The sequence below is a fragment of the Haliotis rubra genome, unplaced genomic scaffold (genome assembly GCF_003918875.1).
Source record: "Haliotis rubra isolate DU_JTF1 unplaced genomic scaffold, ASM391887v1 Scf1476, whole genome shotgun sequence".
Classification (NCBI taxonomy): Eukaryota; Metazoa; Mollusca; class Gastropoda; order Lepetellida; family Haliotidae; genus Haliotis; species Haliotis rubra.
The window spans coordinates 81,042-99,523 of NW_025765421.1; the positions used below are offsets into that span (position 1 = coordinate 81,042).

The window sequence follows — 18,482 nt, forward strand, 5'->3', positions numbered from 1 at the left end:
TAAACCCTTTCGACGTGTCCAGCATAAACATTTTCCAATCGCCTTCAACGTAGGGGGGTTGGTCGACATTTTTGATGGTGAAAGCAAAAATGTTGTCTGTAAAATCCATACGATCATCTCGCCATTCATTACTCGACAGAGCAAATTCTGGTCGAAGTAAACCTCGTTTCAGTAAATCACACTTGAAAAAAAGTCCACATTTACAAGCTTAGAAATGTCTTGGAAAGATGATGTTTCCAAGACATTTGCAATTTTGGAAAGATGATGTTTCCAAGACATTTCCAATTTTGGAAATATGAGATTTCCAAAAATTTGCAATTTTGGAAATGTCCACAAGGGGAGGTAACTGGTGGGTGATGGTAAATGATTGTTCTTTGCACGCCCCAGGACCTTATCCCTTGTTAATTGATGAGTGAGTCCAGTCAGTTAAAGGTCACATACACCCTAGGGGGTTAAAATACATAAATCACTAACTGGCATCGTTATAAATGAAACCCCGTCGTTAAAACTACTCATTTCGACCTTTAATTGACTTAAATCGACCTTTTTGACAACAGTGCACAATTCTCACCCGCGAACGAAATTTCAACCAATCAGAGCGGCGCGACTCTGTGACGTCATATGAGGAATAGCTTTGAGGGCCGATGCAGAATTCATCTACATTTTAGGGGGTAAATTATCTTGTTTACAGGCTTGTATAAACCTGAAATCGTGACAATTTTTGTGGAAAATGAAAGCTATATGTTTTCACAATCTACTGGCATTTAATTTTGTCTCCTGCTTTGCCTAGTTTCCGAAGTTACAACTTGTTTTCATAGACGCTTCTGTCACAATTGATTGGTGTCGTTTAGGCCCTATTTGTATAATGACTGATCCAAATTGATCCCATTTCTGTGTTTTTTTACCTCGATATTTAATCATGTCATGTAAAAATCTGTTTGTATTCTCAAAACAGTGTCGCCCATAAGTTTTCACATGCAATACAGCAATTAATACTCCCTTGTTGTAACCCCGTTAGGTGGTATAAACCTACACATGTTATTTGTCATCATTCACTTGATGGTCAGTTAATGAATTTATAACAGGTATAATTAGTGGTAACACACTTAGATTACCCGACAAAGGTTCCCATTTGGCATTTCTTGTGTCTTGAGTAAATATTCAACATTATAAACATCGATCAAAGGATTAACCGATAACACGCTGATTGATTAATTACTTTTATCTTACACAGCGGAATTGTCAAAAGGTAGTGTTTATGTATGTAGATTTACTAATCTATACTGAATACACTCTGTCGTGGTCGGTGTTCATGCGTGAAAACAACGCCCTTCTTCAAAGGATTAACCGCAATACATTGATTGATTGCCCATTATTGGCTAATTACATTACTGTTTTTAATGAAAGGCGGACATTATGCAATTAGTTGCCAGGTGTGCTATCTTGGGTGACCAATGAGACTATACACCAATACCTGAAAAGATTTATCACTTTTCGTGATATTAAACTGTTAAAAGACACATCATATGGAACAGTTTTGTGGATATTGATGGATACATTCCTCAAACAAGGTAATGGCCTGATATTGTTCCTATAACTTTAATCTGTTTTAATTTTAATATTTGCATTTTGTTTTTATTCATTTGTCGTAGCATTCAACAGAATCATTGTTTCTACGCGGAAGTGTAATGAGACAGACAACATACACTAGGTGTGTGTGCTAATTATGATTCACATTGGCAAACTATAAAATGTCTAGATATTACAGTTCTGTTATAAATTCACTATAAGTATCAGCAGATCGCCAGCTTTTTATTTAGTTTCAAAATGCATAAAAGTATGATAATAAACTAATTAGGATTATAAGACCAAATATAAAGACGCATTACTGACTAGTATCTACATACTGGTGAGTGGACATTAACCATGTGAATGTAGCAAGAAATTTATCGCGGCAGTATTGTGACTTCGACCCCACCTCGCCCGTGGAAGAAATCAAGTATGTTATAAGTTGTGTCATGCAAAAACCTTTGGTTATGATTCCAATACATATTTAACTACCACGTAGTAGAAAGTAGTTTTGATTTTCTAACTTGATGAAAACAAACTATAATCTCATTAATTCTAACAGACTTTTACGATTTTCAAAAATGGCGCTCTGTCGGGAACATCCGCCAGTCTGTGGATAAATGCTGTTTAGGTTTGTTTTCACCGAAGTTACAAAATCAAAACTACTTTCTACTGGTAGTAAAATATGTATTTTATTGATGGCCAATAGGATTTTGCATGACATAGCGTGATAACATAACAATTCTCTCCTGGCAGCGCAGGTGGGTGTCAATATAATACTACTTACAATATTATTGTTACTGACCACAACCTCACTCCGAGGAAGAAATCGCTATGTTACAAGTTGTGTTATGGAAAATCTTTATGGTCATCAATCATATACATATTTTACTATAACTAGTAAGTAGTTTTGATTCTTTAACTTCCGCGGAAGCCGCATCTGAACACAAGTAAGATATCGCTTCAGGCTTCCACAACGCCGCTTCGCGACTCACAAACATAACCCATTTAGCACCTAACCGCGGGTCCTGTGGAAATCTGTGCATGGTGACACCATCAATCTAATTCCCTAGGAGCAATTGACGATAAAGCAACGATTCGGGCATGTCGCCGCTCATGTCGAGAAATCATCAAATGATGAGCTGCATACACACTTTCTATACAACTCTCTGAAAATCGCTCCTCATATGACGCCACTGCAGTGCTCTCATGACAGAGTTACGTGAAACCCGTCTGTGGTTTCGCATGGGCGAGAGGAAGCAGGCGACTTTTTGGCCACTTTTAATCGCTCGGTATTAATTAACCACAAGTTTTTAAAGAATAAATTTGGTGTTCCGCATAAGACTAACCACAAATCTTTCATATGTAATGGTTAAAAGAGTAACAAAAAACAAAGTTTAGTGGTTCTTTAAGAGTCACCAATTAACAAGGCCTACTGCCTTGTTAATTAATAGGTGAGTCAAGTCAGTTTAGACAGCCTCTGGAAGGAAAACCAAGTTGCAAGTTTTTATGCCTCTTAAAGAAGCCTCTGGAAGTAAGTTAAATCTTTGATGGGCATTTAGAAGTGGAATGCATTCAAAAAGCAAGATTTATGGATGTCAACTTCTTTACTGTGACCTGATTTTCACCTGATGAAGGAGCAATAAAGAAATTGACATCCATAAATCTTGCTTTTCTTATTAAAAAGGTAAGTTATTAACATCTGCTGAGCTGTAGGTTTGTTAATCATGTCGCGATGTAATTATCGCTTTAACACACCTGAGAGATTCTATCACAGTGTGGTATGCACAGGCGGTGAAAGTTGTATTGTATTGAATTTGGTTGGTTGCATATTGTTTTGTGTTATGCTGTCAGTTTGTATGTATGTGTGAATGAGGAACCTCACTTATTATGACATTGAAAACAGACTAAACTTAACATTATTCCATGGTCAATATCGCAATGTTAGTGAAATGGAAGTATACGGGAGTTTGTTTCACATTTTTGACAATACCTTTCTTTTATGCAGATAAAATTATTAACATATGAACGAATAATGCCATGCTTCTCTCAGAGTAAGGGAAGATAATTTATATAGTGATTCTTATCAAATTAGATATTTCTTTATCGTCGGAACAGAATTCACAATTTACGGATGTTTTGTGTGGGTGCATGCACTCGTGTATAACATTTAACTTGATAGGTATTAAAATCAGGCCGTTTGTAACCATAATGACTATATTGGTTGGAACACTTGAGGAACAAAAATAATTTCACACTTCAAAAGGAACTGGAACAGTAACATTTTTTATGTTATCTTAGAGCTTCAAAACATTGAATGAAATAAATGCTGTATGATGAAATGGATCAGAGAACATAATAATGGCATAAATGACGTGTGAATGACACATGTAATGGTAAAAAATATATAATCACTATGTTAGTTAACTCATGACTAGACACGTCAAACTGGTACCGATAGATTTATATCTAATATTAAAAATTCACTATTTCTTAGTACCTGAAATAGAAAAACACTTTAACTGGGAATGAGATGTTTTAATCTGAGATCAATTTGTTAGGTAGCAGTTTACTAAAGTAGAACTTAAATCAAATTCAAAAGATTGAATTAAGCAGATCTCACTTATACTGCAGTAAACAGTATGGGGATACACAACGAAACATACCACTTACGTGATAACAACTCCCTGTTTATTGAATAGAGCGGCATTTCGATGTACATCGTTCAGGATAAACAAGCTGATTGAATGTTGATTGATGCCATCACTTGACAATGGAGTGGATTTCGACTTGTTGATCTTAATCTCCTGTTGGCCCCAACGATGTGCTACTTGCCGAATTACCTGTTGTTGTTAATTTGCTGCTTGTCACTATGCATATATACTTCTATTCACCTGGTTGTAGTAACTTTTATCTTGATAACGGCGTGAGAATATACATGGAAACTGCCCTCTACCGACCCTTAGTCCAAACGGATGAGTTAAGAAAAAAGGTTGATGTCCCATCCGTTAGCAATTAATTATAACATTGGATTATAGACAGACAGACAAAGACAGACAAAATAGTTTACTGTTCAACTTTACCATGTATATAAATATACCTTGCATCTAGTATTGTACATCATTTGCTTGATAACGGTGTTAGTAGCTACACCGAAATGTCGCTCATATCATATTAAAGAAGGTGTATATCCATAGAACTCTCCTTGTTGTTCATCATACCACCTTCTAAATGCCACTTAAACAAGGTAGTTTATTTATGTGTCACATGAATGTACATGTCAAAAATGGCAACGGTTAAAAGACATAGAAAAATACAGACATCAGGCCAGATGGCCAATGAGACACACTAGACAATATGTGCATAAAATAGAGACAATGATGGGCCTACGTGTTGATAGAAGAGGATATTCCAGATTATGCGGATGAGAGCACACCTAATGAGAAAACGAGCCAAATATATGTATAAAGATAGTGTTTTAGTTCAGTCTCAGTACACTTAGTATATATACATGAAAATATAAAACACATAAAATACATAGAAGGCATAAGCCACGAGTGGTAACGGGAGACTATATGGACAGATTTTATTTAATCATGTTACAACATGCTACATTTTTTACAGGAATTATAAATAGTTATATTACATCATATTACGAAATGTTACAAAATATTACAAAATTTTAAATATACATACACATTTATAAGTACATTATAAATATATTAAAGATGTGAAAGAAGAGACGCTGAATCAGCAAACTGTCTAACAGTTAACATTCCATTGTGAAACTGGTGTCTCAGTTCTTGAAAGACGACGCCCAGGTATCGGTATTTCTTCTTCGTGGGTTGTCTTTGTAGCCTTCGATATTGCACCAACGCAGGTGTAGGAATAAACTTATGTTCAAGTTGAGCATTAGCCATTTCGAAACCAAATGTACACTTTCATGCTTCTTCTCATTATATATCCCCATGTAATTAGAGGGGAACTGATCCAGAGCGATTAATGTTTCTCGCCAACAGTCTAATTACCAAACCCAAACTGCAAGCTGGTCGGTATCTGCTCCCTAATCGTGACGGACACATAGGGACTGGGCTTCTGCCACCTTGACAAAATTTCTTCAACCCAAACAGCGGGACTTTAAGAAGGGTGGATGCTCATCAGATGCTGTTATTTGAGAATACCCCCAGTAGTTCCTGTCTGATTGCAATAAAGTAGCCCAGCAGTATGCTTTTCTGATTTTCTAATGCATGGATGGTATAGTGACTGATCCATTTTGATCTTATTTCTGTGTTTTTTACTCGATATTTAATCATGCCATATAAACATATGATGTCTATTACATATCATATTTATGACAAATGAAAATTTACTTTAGGTGTATACAATTTTAACTTCAGTACTACCAAATGCTTATATGTATTTCTTATGCAACAATGAAGTTTCGTTCGTATCGTCCAAACAGTGTCGGCCCATAAGTTTTTTCAGGCAATTAACATTGCATGCAATTCAGGGATTACTACTCCCTTTGCTGTAACCAGTGTTTGGTGGTATAAACTTACACATGTTATTTGTCATCATTCACTTGATGGTCAGTTAATTAATTTATAACAGGTATGATGGTAATACCACTCAGATTACCCGACAAAGGTTCCCATTTCGCATTTCTTGTCTCTGGAGAAAATACTCATCATTATGAATTAAGGTCTGATGTGACAAACGTATTACATGTTATGTCATATGTGCATGGAAGTGCAGCAAGATGAATTATCAGCTGAGATACCAAAACAAACATTGATCAAAGGATTAACTGAAAACACGCTGATTGATTAATTACTTTTATCTTGCGCAGCGGATTTGTCAAAAGGTAGTGATTATGTATGTAGATTTACTAATCTGTACTGATTACACCCTGTCGTAAGTACCTGTGTAAAAACATCTTTCCTTCAATGGATTAACCGCCAGTACGTTGATGAGGGTGTGTTCCTCTTTGCCAGTTAGGCAAGTTGTATATTTAAGCAGTAAAGAGGCGTAAGAGACCATGTTAATTAACAAGACAATGGTAGGGGTGGGTGGGGAGGTGTGGGGAGGAGATGACCAAGCCAAGAAAGACACAAGTGGATTGATTGCTCATTATTGGCTAATTAAAGTACTTTTTAAAGAATGGTGGACATCATGCAATTAGTTGCCATGTGTGCTGATCTTTGATGACCAATGAGATTATACACCAATGTGAAAAAACTGAAACGATGTATCCCTTTTAGCATATTAGACTGTTAAAAAGACACTTGACATGGAACAGGGATTCTTTGTCAGCTGCAGATGAATGGCATATTGATTTCCTTTATGTGGAGGTAGTGTCCATTTTTGACAGCGTCTTGGTCACTGATTCGTTAAGACGTGAAGTTTCGCTGTCAAAACTGGGATAACTAGCTGCACTAATTAATGGTAGTTATGTAAATGCAATCAACTGACAGAAAAGGATGCGAGAAATAGCATTATCCATTGAGATGTATGAATGCAATATTTAAAAAAAGGTTACGTCATGAGCAGGATGGGAGAAGTAGCTTTACCAATTACTTGCAAAGTATATATGCCCACATATACATCACATTTTCTTATCGTATTTCATCATGGCTGAGAATGGTACAAATATAGACGGTAGGAGACCAGGTGGGGAATTGTTGCTGGATTTAAAGTTCACTGTAAAAATTGGGATAACTGGCTAGATCAATTACAGGAGTGAGAAATTTCACTGTCAAATTTGGGACTGTCAAAATCGGGACAAAACTTATGTGGATATTGATGGATACATTCCTCGAACAAGGTAATAGCCTGACACTGTTGCAGACTTTAGTCTGTTTAATTTCTAATATTTGCATTTTGTTTTTATTCATTTGTGGTAGCATTCAACAGAATCATTTTTTTTCACAGTGTAGCGTAATGAGACAGACAACATACACTAGGTCATACCTAGGGCGTGTGTGAAATATGATCCATGTTGGCATTCTATAAAATGTCTAGATATTACAGTCATGTTATAAATACACTATAAGTATAAGCAGATCGTATGCTTTTTATTAAGTTTCAAAATGCATACAAATATGACAATAAAATAATTAGGATTATAAGACAAAATATAAAGACATACATTGATTTCGTTATATTTCAGTCCTGATGTTTTTTACCACTGGCAGATGATTAAACTTCAAAATGTTTTCATTTGTTATAATAAAAATGAAGATGGAAATATCATCGAGTACAAAGATTTCATTTTTGTTGATCAATCTATACCTATACTATCAATTGCGCATGCGGGTGGCGCAGCAAAGGTCACGAACCAGTCGAAAATAGTGGGATATCATCCGGGTACTCATAGTGCTATCAGGGGAGAAAAACAATAACAAATGCAACAACCAGTGCGCGGAAATTGCTCTGGATAAGTGTCCTATTAAATGTGTTCATCATATGATTGTTTTAATCATGTTTTTACACGGTCGGCTTCCGTGAGTGCGATGTGTTCATTTCCATCAACCACCAGCTTGTAATAACATGTCACATGAGATTAGCCATGTGCTAAAATAACACCCAAACTTCAAAGCCTACCCCTTGTCAACGTCCTGAGCCTTATAAAAATCGAAAGGTCGGCTTCCTGAGGCGACACCTTCTCAACTTATTGTCATGTAAGTGGTAATAATTCCTGAGCATTAGAGAACAGATTGGCTTGCTTATTTTGGAATTTAATGCTTTTCATAAACTAGAATCTCATGAACCATTTGTCTCTGGAATCATCTGTGATATAAACTTTTGTAGTGATTTCTCTAGAAATTATTTAACGTGATCTAAAATGAATAATACATTAAACATTTCGTCACCTTTCATTGTGAATGATCAAATTAATTAGTTACACTATGAAGTTTTTTAAGAAGGAATTTATTTGGGTTGTTTTGCCTCAGTCCGCCCGTGTGTGGACAACATAACCAATAATCTATTAACAAGTTCATGATATTTCATGAATACACCAACTGCATAACACCGTCTCTGACCACAAACCCAAACGGGTTGTTCTCTATTCCCCTACATCCCAATTTGCCTACAGCCTTACAACAACATCTCATGGTCTGTTGACTGTTGATTACGCAATAATAAACCACCCAAACGGTCCATCCCTTGTGACAGGTGTTAATTAGAGGGGTACCAATTAGAGAATGTATTCTACTACAATAGCTTCTATTATTCCCTGGCAGGGTTCACTTTTATGACATGTAATAAACCCTGTCCAGTCAGTCAGTGGGTCCAGTAAACTTTTATTTAATCCATGATTTAACAGTAGGTCTATGTAATTTGTGTTTATGCAAACCGTGACAGGTAAAAAAATATTTGCGTTTCTGTGGATTACAAGTAAAACATACACTTACAACGATATTTTGGAAAATGCTAGCCATACCAAGGCAAATATAACAGTCAATATCAATTTTTGACACTTAGAACAACAAGGATGCAGATGAGTGAAGTTATACCAGGGAACGTCTTTCTCCAATCTTTCTCTCTCTTTGTTGCTCTCTCTCCTTCTCCTCTAACACGCAGCATCCACCATTATAAATACAACGTAAAAGTGAATAACATATCATAATATACTTGGGCAAATCAATATCAATAATATTCAATATCACAATTATAATTCACAGAGGAGGATGTCGTATATACACGGCCAGTCATAATAATCATGTTAACACCGGCCCCATGCAACATAAAATATATAAAAGCGAAATGGAGGATGTGACGCCATCGATATTGACTATTGCATAAATATATTTTTAAATACATATAAATATATACAGATTACAGCAAATGCAACTATTCTCTAAGTAGTCATAATTAGAGACTTACAGTTGTGTGTGTGTCAACAAGCTATTTTAGGAATATAAATCAATCATGAGAAAGTTGTTGAGTTAATTTAAGCATTTCCCTGAAAAATTTGAAGCGCTTGTGTCTGATGATATATATAATCGTGGACCGGATTCAAATATATTCTGGTTTACACAAGGAGTAAATTCTTTGTTTCCGTTCAAAATATTATCCAGGTTATAACGGGTAGTTGATATCCACAAGAGCAACGTGCACTGTCTATTAAATGTCTGTTATACTTATCGGCGTTTGGGTCGCTAGATCCGAGCCTGAGGCGACAGGGAACGATTTGACAAAAACAAGAGCCATAATTAAGATCAATATAAATCTTTTTTCGTTTTAAAATTCTTTGAGACTGCATGACTCTTTCGAATTTGGCAGGGCATTCTATAAATTTATTGTGTCGGGTAGAAAGGGTTTGGCATGAGAGGCAGTTCGACTGGAAATTCCTTGTATTTCAGAGTTATTTCTTAAACTATAGCTTGTAGTTTCGCAGACGGAGTAAATCTGAGTAGGTAAATTAATTTCTCTTTGATCACGAAGTTACCTACACAAAGTGTTTAAATTATTAAAGACATTTACATGAGTATGTTAATCAATTTATCTTATAAAGTTTCATTAAGTTACCTCGACAAGATTCAGTTACATAGCAAATCAGTAATTAGCTAGGGTGAATCCATTCTATCAGACAGGGGAGTATGGTGTGTTTTCCTTGTTAATTACCTACTCCACTGTCTCATAACTAGGAGTCTCACAACTGGGAGTTCTCTCAAATGGGAGTAGATATTAATGTACCGAGGCGGTGAACGGAGTTGATGCATTGTGTATATGTGTGGTGTTAAAAGAAGGTGTTTAACTGTGTACAATAATTGTGAAGTATGTCCATATGCACAATAGCAAAAGAAAATGCAATATGGATGTGACGCAGGGCTGGCGTGTATTGGATGTGGTTGGAGGTGGGGTCGGTTGGCGTTCAGCAGGCGCTCTTGAAGAGCAGGAGTTAAATTCTGATGTTATCGGGCTGTATGGAAAGCCCTATGGGTCATAAAGAACATCCATGTTTAATGCAAACAAAATGGTAACAGAAAAGATTTCTTACCGACAGCGTTCCAAAGAATTAAATAAGAAACACACTGTTTGAAAACAAATGTCACTATTGTCCTGAGAAGTGTTCGGTAGGTTATTCTGCCAAGACACCGTAAGGCAGTTGAGCAGAGAGTTCTAAAGTTCAGGTAATGACGTGGTCATCGCCGATCCCTGTCACAGAGTTGTTGCTGATCCGTTCTGAAGGTATTTGTGAAAACTGTACACAGGGGGCTTGGTGCAGGCCAAAGAAGCTGGATTCTCCGCTCCACTTACAGTTTGTCTGGTATATGTTCGGGTTTCCAAGTCCAAGAAACAGCAATGGGGTGGTCATGTGATGATCACTGGGGTAATCACAAAGGCTTCGAGGACGGATGATAATGATGAAAATACAATGACGAAAGCACAGATCACACAGAATACCTTGAGAATGCCTTGTTGCGTGTTGTTGTTCTTTGTTGAGACTGTTGTTGCTGTTGTTGTGGAGCCCCAGGACCTAAGACTTTGTCTTGATATAACTTCTTTTTGCTTCGTGCTTGGTGCTTGGAGGTACCGAAGATCTTGTCTCCACCAATATATCCGCCGTAGCAACACCAGTCCGTAGACGTTTCAGGTTGTCTACTACTATGTTGTTGTTGTAGTAGGTGTTGGTTGTTGTGTGTTGGCGGATATACCTCAAAGTGACAACACAAGTCCGTCTGCGGGTCCACAACGTTTTATTGTGAGCTGTGTTTAACTAGGAGCTTAGTGCTCAGCTCCCAGTTCCAAACTAACTAACCAACGCTCATTAGTTTGACTATATCTCAAGTCTGATAATCTGTCTTCCTGAAATGGTATTATGGCAAGACCATGTGGAACCTCGTCCACAACCCACATGCCTCTCGTGCAGTGGTCATCAGGATCATCCTACTCTTGACCTAATAAGACCATAGCAGAAAGCCACAGTGTCAGAATTTCAAGAGTATGTTTAAATCCTGCACCCATTATCAGGCCACTGGCCAAACAGCTGACCAGTACGTGCTTGACCTGTGACCTCGTTACATCCCCAATGCGGTGTTTGCTAAGGGGAAAGGGGGAGGCGATCAGTGTTACGACACTGGGAGTTCGCCCAGCGCACACTGCACGTGGCACGCCGTATAGTGTATGTGGTATACAGTATATTGCACTTGATATACTGTATACTGCATGTGATACATACATAAAGGAAATTTTGATGCTAGAGTTGATATGCCTCCTGTGTTTATTCCTGAATTAAACTGGTGGATAAACAACATAGGGAAGCTACCAACCCCTGTTTATACCCCTGACCCAGAGATAGAGTTATCTTCCGATGCGTCCCTCACCGGCTGGGGAGGGGCGTGCGAAGGGCAAACAACTGGGGGAGGCTGGTCAGCAGAGGAGCAACAGACACACATAAACTGTTTTGAAATCCGAGCTGCCAAGCTTGCTATTCAAAGTTTGTGTTCCTTGCGTTATTATCAACACGTAAGAGTGTTAATTGACAACACGACAGCCGTGGCATATGTGAATAAACAAGGCCGTAGCAAATTAAACTGTTATGAGGAAGTTAGATCATTATTGGACTGGTGCATCGACAGAAATCTCTGGGTTTCTGCTGCCTTTTTGCCAGCTGCCCAGAATACCTTAGCTGACCGCGAGTCACGTGACACTAATTGGCGGGACAAAGAATGGTCACTGGCTGACGAGGTGTTTAACGCAATTAAACGAGGGTATCCAGATTTACAACGTGACCTCTGTGCATCCCGGGTCAATTACAAGTTTAAAAATTATGTCTCGTGGTGACCTGATCCTCCTCATGGCGATTCACAGTGGCCTAGGATACAGTGGTTTGTGTACAGCAAGGTCAGCTTTATCATCCATTGTCACCATAGACGACACGCCGCTAGGACAACATCATTTCGTAAAACATCTTATGAAAGGCGTGTTTCATTTAAGACCCTCACTGCCGAGTTATTCCGTCATGTGGGACGTTGAGGAAGTGTTGTGTTCAATGAAGAACTATGGAAAATCACAGGACATACCTTTAAAAGACCTTTTATCCGTTCAGCTGTTCTTTTGTGCTTACCTCTGGACAGCGAGTTCAAACTGCGCATTTACTACATGTAGAGAATGTAGAATTTAGAAGTAACCATTTAGTTATTAGAATAGGCGATTTATTGAAACAATCTAGATGTAGTTACCATGTAGGAGAGCTAGTTTTTTAGTTACCCTGAGGATGATAGATTATGCATTGTGGAAAATATTCGTGCATATTTAGGCAGGACCCAAGCCATTAGGGGTAATGAGCCCCAGATGTTTATTGGACTTCAACGGCCACACAAGGCAGTGTGCAAAGACACAATTAGCAGATGGGTGAAGCTGATAGTGAGAGCTTCGGGTGGACGAGCCATATTTAAACCACATAGTGTGCGATCTGCTGCGACTAGCGCGGCATCGAGGTGTATGCTGCCGCTCCACACAATTCTGAGGACGGCAGGTAGCAAAACATCCTCGTTTAGAAGACATTACAACCTGCCACTCACTTTACTTATTTCTGCCAAAATGTTTTAAATGCTGCAAACCAGTTGTAACCTGTGTTACATTGAAGATTCTTGGTATAAACATGTGTTATACATATATAAATATATATATATATATATAGTTGTTGTGGATATAGGGTGCAAAATATTTGCATCTACTCTAAACATCTCACGTGACCCCTAAGGGAGGATGGTGAAATGGAATTACACAATTAAACGAGACTAATTACCTGTAAGGTGAAGTTTGATAGTAATTCCATGTGAGTTATGTGATCTGACTTGGAATCAATTTATTTCAAAGCTCATTTTCATGTCTTCACAATCTTGTAGTCTCCTATGGCCATTTCTTTACATATCTAGGTTTATTTCACAGTCTTGTAATCATCTACGTTTAGATTTCACAGTTGTGATCATCTGTGACCATTTCTTTATCTATCTGGTTTAGATTTCACAGTCTGTATCATTGAGGCTTTCAGACAGAAGTGCCTGTCATGCCTCCAGTTTCAGACCTTTGCTTGAAGTGTGGCTGTCTGCACCCTGACTGCAGTGTTTGTTCGGGTCACAATTGGCAGGTGCACTCCTCTGCTGGGTTTTGTTGTTGCAAAGTAATGGGCTCCTGTTAAGTTTAACTGTCAAATGCCCTTGGAAACAAAGTGAGTGTGTGAGTGGGTTTAGTTTTACGCAATCACGACGGAGGACACCAGAAATGGGCTTCCCACATTAGACCCATGTGGGGAATCGAACTCAGGTCTTTAGTGTGTATGCTTGAAGCTGGTAGGCTCGCCAAACACTCTTGGCAATAACTAGGCCAAAGGGAGGTGACTTCCAAAAGAAATTTCCCATACTAAAATACATCAACAAATAGCAGAAAACAATAATATGGAATTGCGGAACACATCACATATGACCATATGCATAAACTTGAATTATTTAGAGACAAAAACATTTGTGTATGATGTAATCATGGTGATGGTATTATATGTTACTGGCAATATTTTATTGGCATGTATGTTTGAGTTATCTTCATCACTGCATTGATGACTTAGAGTTTATACTGTTTGACAAGACCCATTTTCATGACAGCCAAATGTTGCACTCCTAGCAATGTCAACTAGTATGTTTAGCAATTGAAAATATCTGGAATTTGGTTTATTATACAAACAAAATCTTGTTTTGGTAAAGAAGCTCAGAGAACAATTGAACACTTTTGAGTGGATAGTTTTCAAATTTTGGGATCACCTTCCATGTTGATAGGAGAGGCGCAGAGCAAAGTTATATTTTGATATTTTAAATAAATGGAGAATTGTCACAAAGTACATCTCCTGAACTTGGGAGAAAAGTTCCACATCAAATTATTCAACCAATAACTTTACAGACATTTAATGGATTGTTTTCAGATTTGGGTAATGGTCATTGTTCATAGGAAAGGTGCAGTGCAATGTTTGATAGATATTTTGTATTTTTGTCAAGATATCTTGTCCAAGATATTTTTATGGATTAAACTTCTTTTTAATTTCTCTCACGACGTTTCGAGACCATTCCAGGTCCCTTCATCAGGTGAAAGAATAATGTTTACTAATTGTTGAACAGTTGAAGCGTGGAGTCACGATTAGGGGTATTGGTGAGCCTTGCTAACAATTTTTAACTTGTTTAACTCAGTTATAATGCTTCATATGCTACATGGAACATATAACTTGAGATTGTACCTGCTATGATTAACGTGTCTGTATCTATGTACCGGTATTTGAAATATTTTTAGGTGACCATGTCAACAACATCTGATATCCAGTTTCATCTGCTGATGAATAAGTGACATCCAAAATGGATCCAAATGACTCTGACGGGGATTTCTACAATTGGTATGAGTCAGAGGATGATTGTCTGGATTCTGACACTCAAAGTCTTCCTGATTCTCCAACACTAAGTCCTCCTATTGCTCTAACTCAAAGTCCTGCTGATTCTCCAACACAAGATCCTACTGATGTTCCAACTCAAGGTCCTACTGGCTCCAACACAGGGGCTACTAATGCTCCAACACTAGGGGCTACTAATGCTCCAACACTAGGGGCTACTGATGCTCCAACACAAGGTCCTACTGATTCTCCAACACAAGGTCCTACTGGTGCTCCAACACAGGTCCTACTCCAACACAACTCAAGTCCCTCAGAATGTCACACAAGGTCCTTCTATTCCTCAGACACAAAGTCCAACTGATGTTCCAAGACAAATTTGTCGGGGAACACAGAGGAAGACCAACCTACCTTGCCAAAACGTCTTAAATTAGATGATGGCAGCCATGATGTCATATATTCACGGGTGCCTCAATGCACCAGTCCTCAGACTAAACAGATGTTCCAGCCATGTACAAGTTCCCAACATGCCACTCAGCCAAAGGTGGGCTCTTCTGTGCAGAGTGTAGATAAAAGCCATGGAACTGTGGGTTTCAACTCAGAACTAAGTGCTTCAGGTAAAAGCAATATTGATGGTCAAAATATATATTAGTGCACTTTACAGCTGTGATTTATAAGTTTGCATTTATTGCCCCACAATGAAATATTGTAATGTCTTGATACAATGGAAAACCTGGTGTGCTAATTTGATCTAAAGCTTGTTTGTTCTCTTCATTTCATTTTGGTGTCAGCACATAGCATTTAGCATCTAACAGATTCAGGTGATTGACATGCTTTCTGTGCGGCTGACATATTCAAGTAAGGTATATAAAGTTACAAGCAATGTATACATAGCATATGTTCTTTAGTCAGTGTTTCTGTAAGTTTTGCTGGTATGGAAACTACTCAGTACATTGGACTGGTCATGATCTTGTTTGAAAATTTGAAAACAGTAGCCTACAGTGGTACTATTCCGCAGTAAAGATAATGATTCATCAAAGATTCACATTAGTCATTATATGTGTGTGTGTGCGTGCGTGCGTGCGTGCGTGCGTGCGTGCGTGCGTGCGTGCGTGCGTGCATGTGCGACCATTGTGTAATGTCAGATATGTTCTTGCAGGGTATGAAACTCCCAAAAATTTCAGCCAGACCACAGGGCAGGTTAGATGTAAAACTTGCCAGCCCTGACCAAAACTTACCTGCCCACACAAAATACTATTTTTCCATATCCTGACTCATGCTTATTTACTTTCTCTTTCCCCTCTTCCGAACGGTTATGTGGAAACTTGAATCCCTTCAAAATTCCCTTGAAGCGAACGTACAATCACCCACCCTGAGCTACCTCCTTTTCCCGCCAAAAGCGTCCACGTGATCCGCGCACTCCTCAAACCTCACTCTCTCCTCTATCGCCCAAGCGGACGGTTGGTCGGTTTCTCAGGGTCCCTTCTCGGCTTATATCTCTTCTAACTTTGGATAAATAACTCAAATTCTGCCGTGAATGCCTTTATAGCAATATTATTCATCATATTTGCAACAAATATTCTATAAATTTTGTCAGTTAACTTACGTTTTTCACTCCGTTCGAAGTGACTGTCTGTTTAATTTTGCGAATGTAAACATTGACCACATCACGTACAGCGCTTGACTCACACCCTGGTGTTCTTTTACTGCTGTATATTGGTTTGATGTTGTTGTTTTGTGTATAATCACATAATATGCATATTTTTATAACCTTGCGTGGGGTTTAAAAATGTATTATTGACTTATAACATGTGATTATTGACTTGTAAATTTTTGACATGTGAATTTGAAACTAAACTTACACAAGCTGTTGTCAGGTCCAGCTAGCCTGTGTCAAGATGAGGCAGTCACTGGCCTTGTGAGTTTTGTTGCGGACTACGTCGCCTGTTCGCCGTATCCCGTGTCTATGATGTGGTCCCAGTCAAAGTCTGCGCCATCTCACGTGCTGGCAGAGGTAACAGTACATACCTCAGGTAAGAGGAAGTCCTCTCCAGCAGAGACACCATCGAAGCATACCGAAAACCAGGTCAACATCGTCAGCGAAGCAGTCCTCTTCGTCCAGGCATTCCTCTAGATTAAGTCTACGAGGTCGGTAAGTCATGTCTGTTCGCAGCAATCACCGAGAGGATTGCAGTCATCCTTGCAGTCTTCGCCGGGATCGCTGCTCCCTTTGAGGGGCAGTCAATCGAGGGCACAATTGATCCAGCAGAAGCAGAGATGTCAACGGAGAACCTGTTAGCGTTTGAACGCTTACATCGGCCGACAATGTCCGGACGATGAGACTGTGACAGCTGTCACTCAGAAGTGGTCTCGAATCAACGATGAAGACTACTATGCTGAAGACTTTGTTGATGTGATCACCCGGCCGGGTGTATCAGGCTATGGAAAAGAAATTAGACATCCAGCAGAAGCAGATGTCTATCCAGGGCAACGTGAAGATAGCTTAAACTGTATTATTATTATAGGATATTTATATAGCGCATTATATCCAAGCAACTAGTTATCTCGCAGCAGCTCTACGGGCAACGGCGAGAAGGCCTTGTACCGCAGTATCAGCAACCAACATTGAAGACACACATCCGGGATCGGGCGTTTGAAGAAGAACAGCACGCTGATGGCGCATGCATATATCCATCCTGATACTGAAGTGCTGTCTTGGGAGGCTGACGGCCTCCCGAAATCATCGCCGACAAAGACATCCAACCCGGCCGAGACATACTGCATGCGGGGTGACGACTTTGAGTTGATCACCATCCCGCCGATGAAGCCCATCTCGGAAGTAGCAGACAACCTGAAGGCAGCCTTTGGTAAGGCTTCGAGGACTCAGGGGCAACATACCCCTCCGTTTACCGAACGATGATTTCGACATCACAACATGGACCATTTTATGAAGGCGCCTGAGGTAGATGAAGACTTCTACCTGGCCTGCGATGTGAAGTCATGAAGCTACCGAGTCGAAGATAAGAAGTTGGCCCAACACGACAACCCGGAGGGCTTTCTTCGGGTTAGCAAGATCCAGGGCAATTAACGAGGCGCTCTTAAACGTCTTTAAGAATCCTAGAACGGAAGAGGAGCGGATGATCCTGTCTACACTTGCTATGCAGCGTGAAGATCATGAGTTTATCTCGGATCACTTGGCCTCTACGTCGGCAGGTATTACACTACTATGTCGACAGGGGTTGTTAAGCTCCTGTATGTGGCCGGACGTCTACACAAAGCGTCTCCTGAGGAAGTCCTGGGCGGCACCTACCTTATTTGACGGTGGCATCAGTCAGTTATCCTGTGAACTCAAAGGACTTGATGTTAATCAAGTTGGTCCAGACTATGAATAACATATATTGGCAGTCGTCTCAACGAAGTCATCTACGATCCCGTTTCCCGGGCATCCAATGGTCCAAAGAGAAGAAGTTTCTGGCGTCACGGGGCGGATACTCGGGGTCTTTTTGTCGTTCCAACAACACTAGAAGATACTCCG

General features: G+C 39.1%; 2 protein-coding genes across 3 annotated transcripts in view; both read left to right on the plus strand.

Annotated features, from left to right (window-relative positions):
* Positions 1 to 14,918: 14,918 nt before the first annotated feature.
* On the plus strand, positions 14,919 to 15,381 carry LOC124269804 (endoglucanase-like). Its single transcript, XM_046704841.1, has 2 exons — positions 14,919 to 15,213; positions 15,260 to 15,381. The coding sequence occupies exons 1-2, from the start codon at positions 14,919 to 14,921 to the stop codon at positions 15,379 to 15,381; spliced, it is 417 nt and encodes a 138-aa protein (XP_046560797.1).
* A 51-nt stretch (positions 15,382 to 15,432) lies between these two features.
* The window catches only part of LOC124269803, a 50,484-nt gene continuing 47,434 nt past the window's right edge, over positions 15,433 to 18,482 (plus strand). For both annotated transcript variants that reach the window (XM_046704839.1, XM_046704840.1), the window contains exon 1: positions 15,433 to 15,564. In XM_046704839.1, coding sequence (XP_046560795.1) covers positions 15,447 to 15,564 — 118 coding nt within the window. In that variant the 5' untranslated portion in view covers positions 15,433 to 15,446. The remainder of the gene's footprint in view (positions 15,565 to 18,482) is intronic.

Excerpts from the sequence above, each read along its gene's own strand:
- LOC124269804 (XM_046704841.1), top strand. The coding sequence starts at position 14,919 with ATGGATCCAAATGACTCTGACGGGGATTTCTACAATTGGTATGAGTCA. Across the intron at positions 15,214-15,259 it reads TGATTCTCCAACACAAGGTC|CTCAGAATGTCACACAAGGT; the intron begins CTACTGGTGCTC and ends CAACTCAAGTCC.